At 61.5% G+C, this 1,013-nt stretch overlaps 1 protein-coding gene across 1 annotated transcript in view; it reads right to left on the bottom strand.

The window, feature by feature from the left end:
* The window catches only part of CD70 (CD70 molecule), a 3,604-nt gene extending 2,832 nt beyond the window's left edge, over positions 1-772 (bottom strand). Inside the window, exons 1-2 of the mRNA XM_004378621.1 lie at positions 623-772; positions 175-186 (exon numbers count right to left, since the gene is read on the bottom strand). Coding sequence (XP_004378678.1) covers positions 175-186; positions 623-772 — 162 coding nt within the window. The remainder of the gene's footprint in view (positions 1-174; positions 187-622) is intronic.
* Positions 773-1,013: the final 241 nt, after the last annotated feature.

A 1,013-nucleotide genomic window follows, 5' to 3' on the forward strand; every position in this document is an offset into this window, starting at 1 on the left:
GGGGGGGCGTGTAAGTGTGTGTGTGTGTGTGTGTGTGTGTGTGTGTCCTGAGCAGCCTCCAAAGGAGGGGACTGTGGTGGGTGTCCAGCGCCCCCCAGTGAGTGTCTGCTCTCTGTCCTGTCCTAGGAGACCGCCCGGAAGCCCCCATGCCAGCTCTGTGAAGCCCCCAGCAGCCCCTGAGTCATCCTGGTGGGGGAACACCAGAAACAAGTCATCATCCAAGCCCACGTCGATCGATCCACCCTCCTTAGCTTCATGCTTCCTTCCCTGCCTGGGATGCCCCTTCACCTCCACGCTAGGTCCTGGGGCAGGACTGACCGTCCTTGAGCCCCAGGCAGCCTTGTGCTGCCTCGCTCTGCCCCTTTCCAGCCAGGTCACTCTCCCTGGTCTCTTTTGAGCCACTTCAGTCTGGGTTTGCCTTTTTACTCTCGAGTCCCTCTGTCTGGTTGTCATTCTGCCCTCTGCATCGCCATTCCTTTGCCTGTCTCTGTTTCTCTCCTCGGTTCCCCACCCCCTCTCCTGATGTTGGGCCCCACCCAGAGGTTCCCAGGATCCCTGAGACAGAAGGCAGAGAACAGGTGGCAGGTATGTGCCTCTCCCCAACTCTCCCTTCTTGACTCACCTCCCGTGACTCCTGAGGCTTCCGGATGCAGAGCATGCAGCAGATCACCATGGTGCTGACCACACCGATGAGAAATAGCAGAAAGGCACCCCGCAGGAGGGACGCCCAGGCCAGGCGGGGCACCGGGCAGCCCGAGCCCTCCTCCGCCATCACAGTCCTCAGGCAGCGCAGCATCCACTGTGCGAGGCAGAGCGAGGAGGAGGAAGAGGAGGCAGTGGGTCGATATGGGGAAGGAAACCTCAGCTCTTAGGAAGTTCTCAGGCACCTGCTTGCCCCAGCTTGCCAGGGACCAGCCCCGCCCTGCTCTGGGGATGTCCTGCAGAAGGGAGGGACTTCGGCATGTCCCACTGTGCAGGAGAGGGAAGTCCCCTCCAGCTTCTGGCAGCCCCAC

This window comes from Trichechus manatus, unplaced genomic scaffold (assembly GCF_000243295.1).
Source record: "Trichechus manatus latirostris isolate Lorelei unplaced genomic scaffold, TriManLat1.0 scaffold00057, whole genome shotgun sequence".
NCBI lineage: Eukaryota > Metazoa > Chordata > Mammalia > Sirenia > Trichechidae > Trichechus > Trichechus manatus.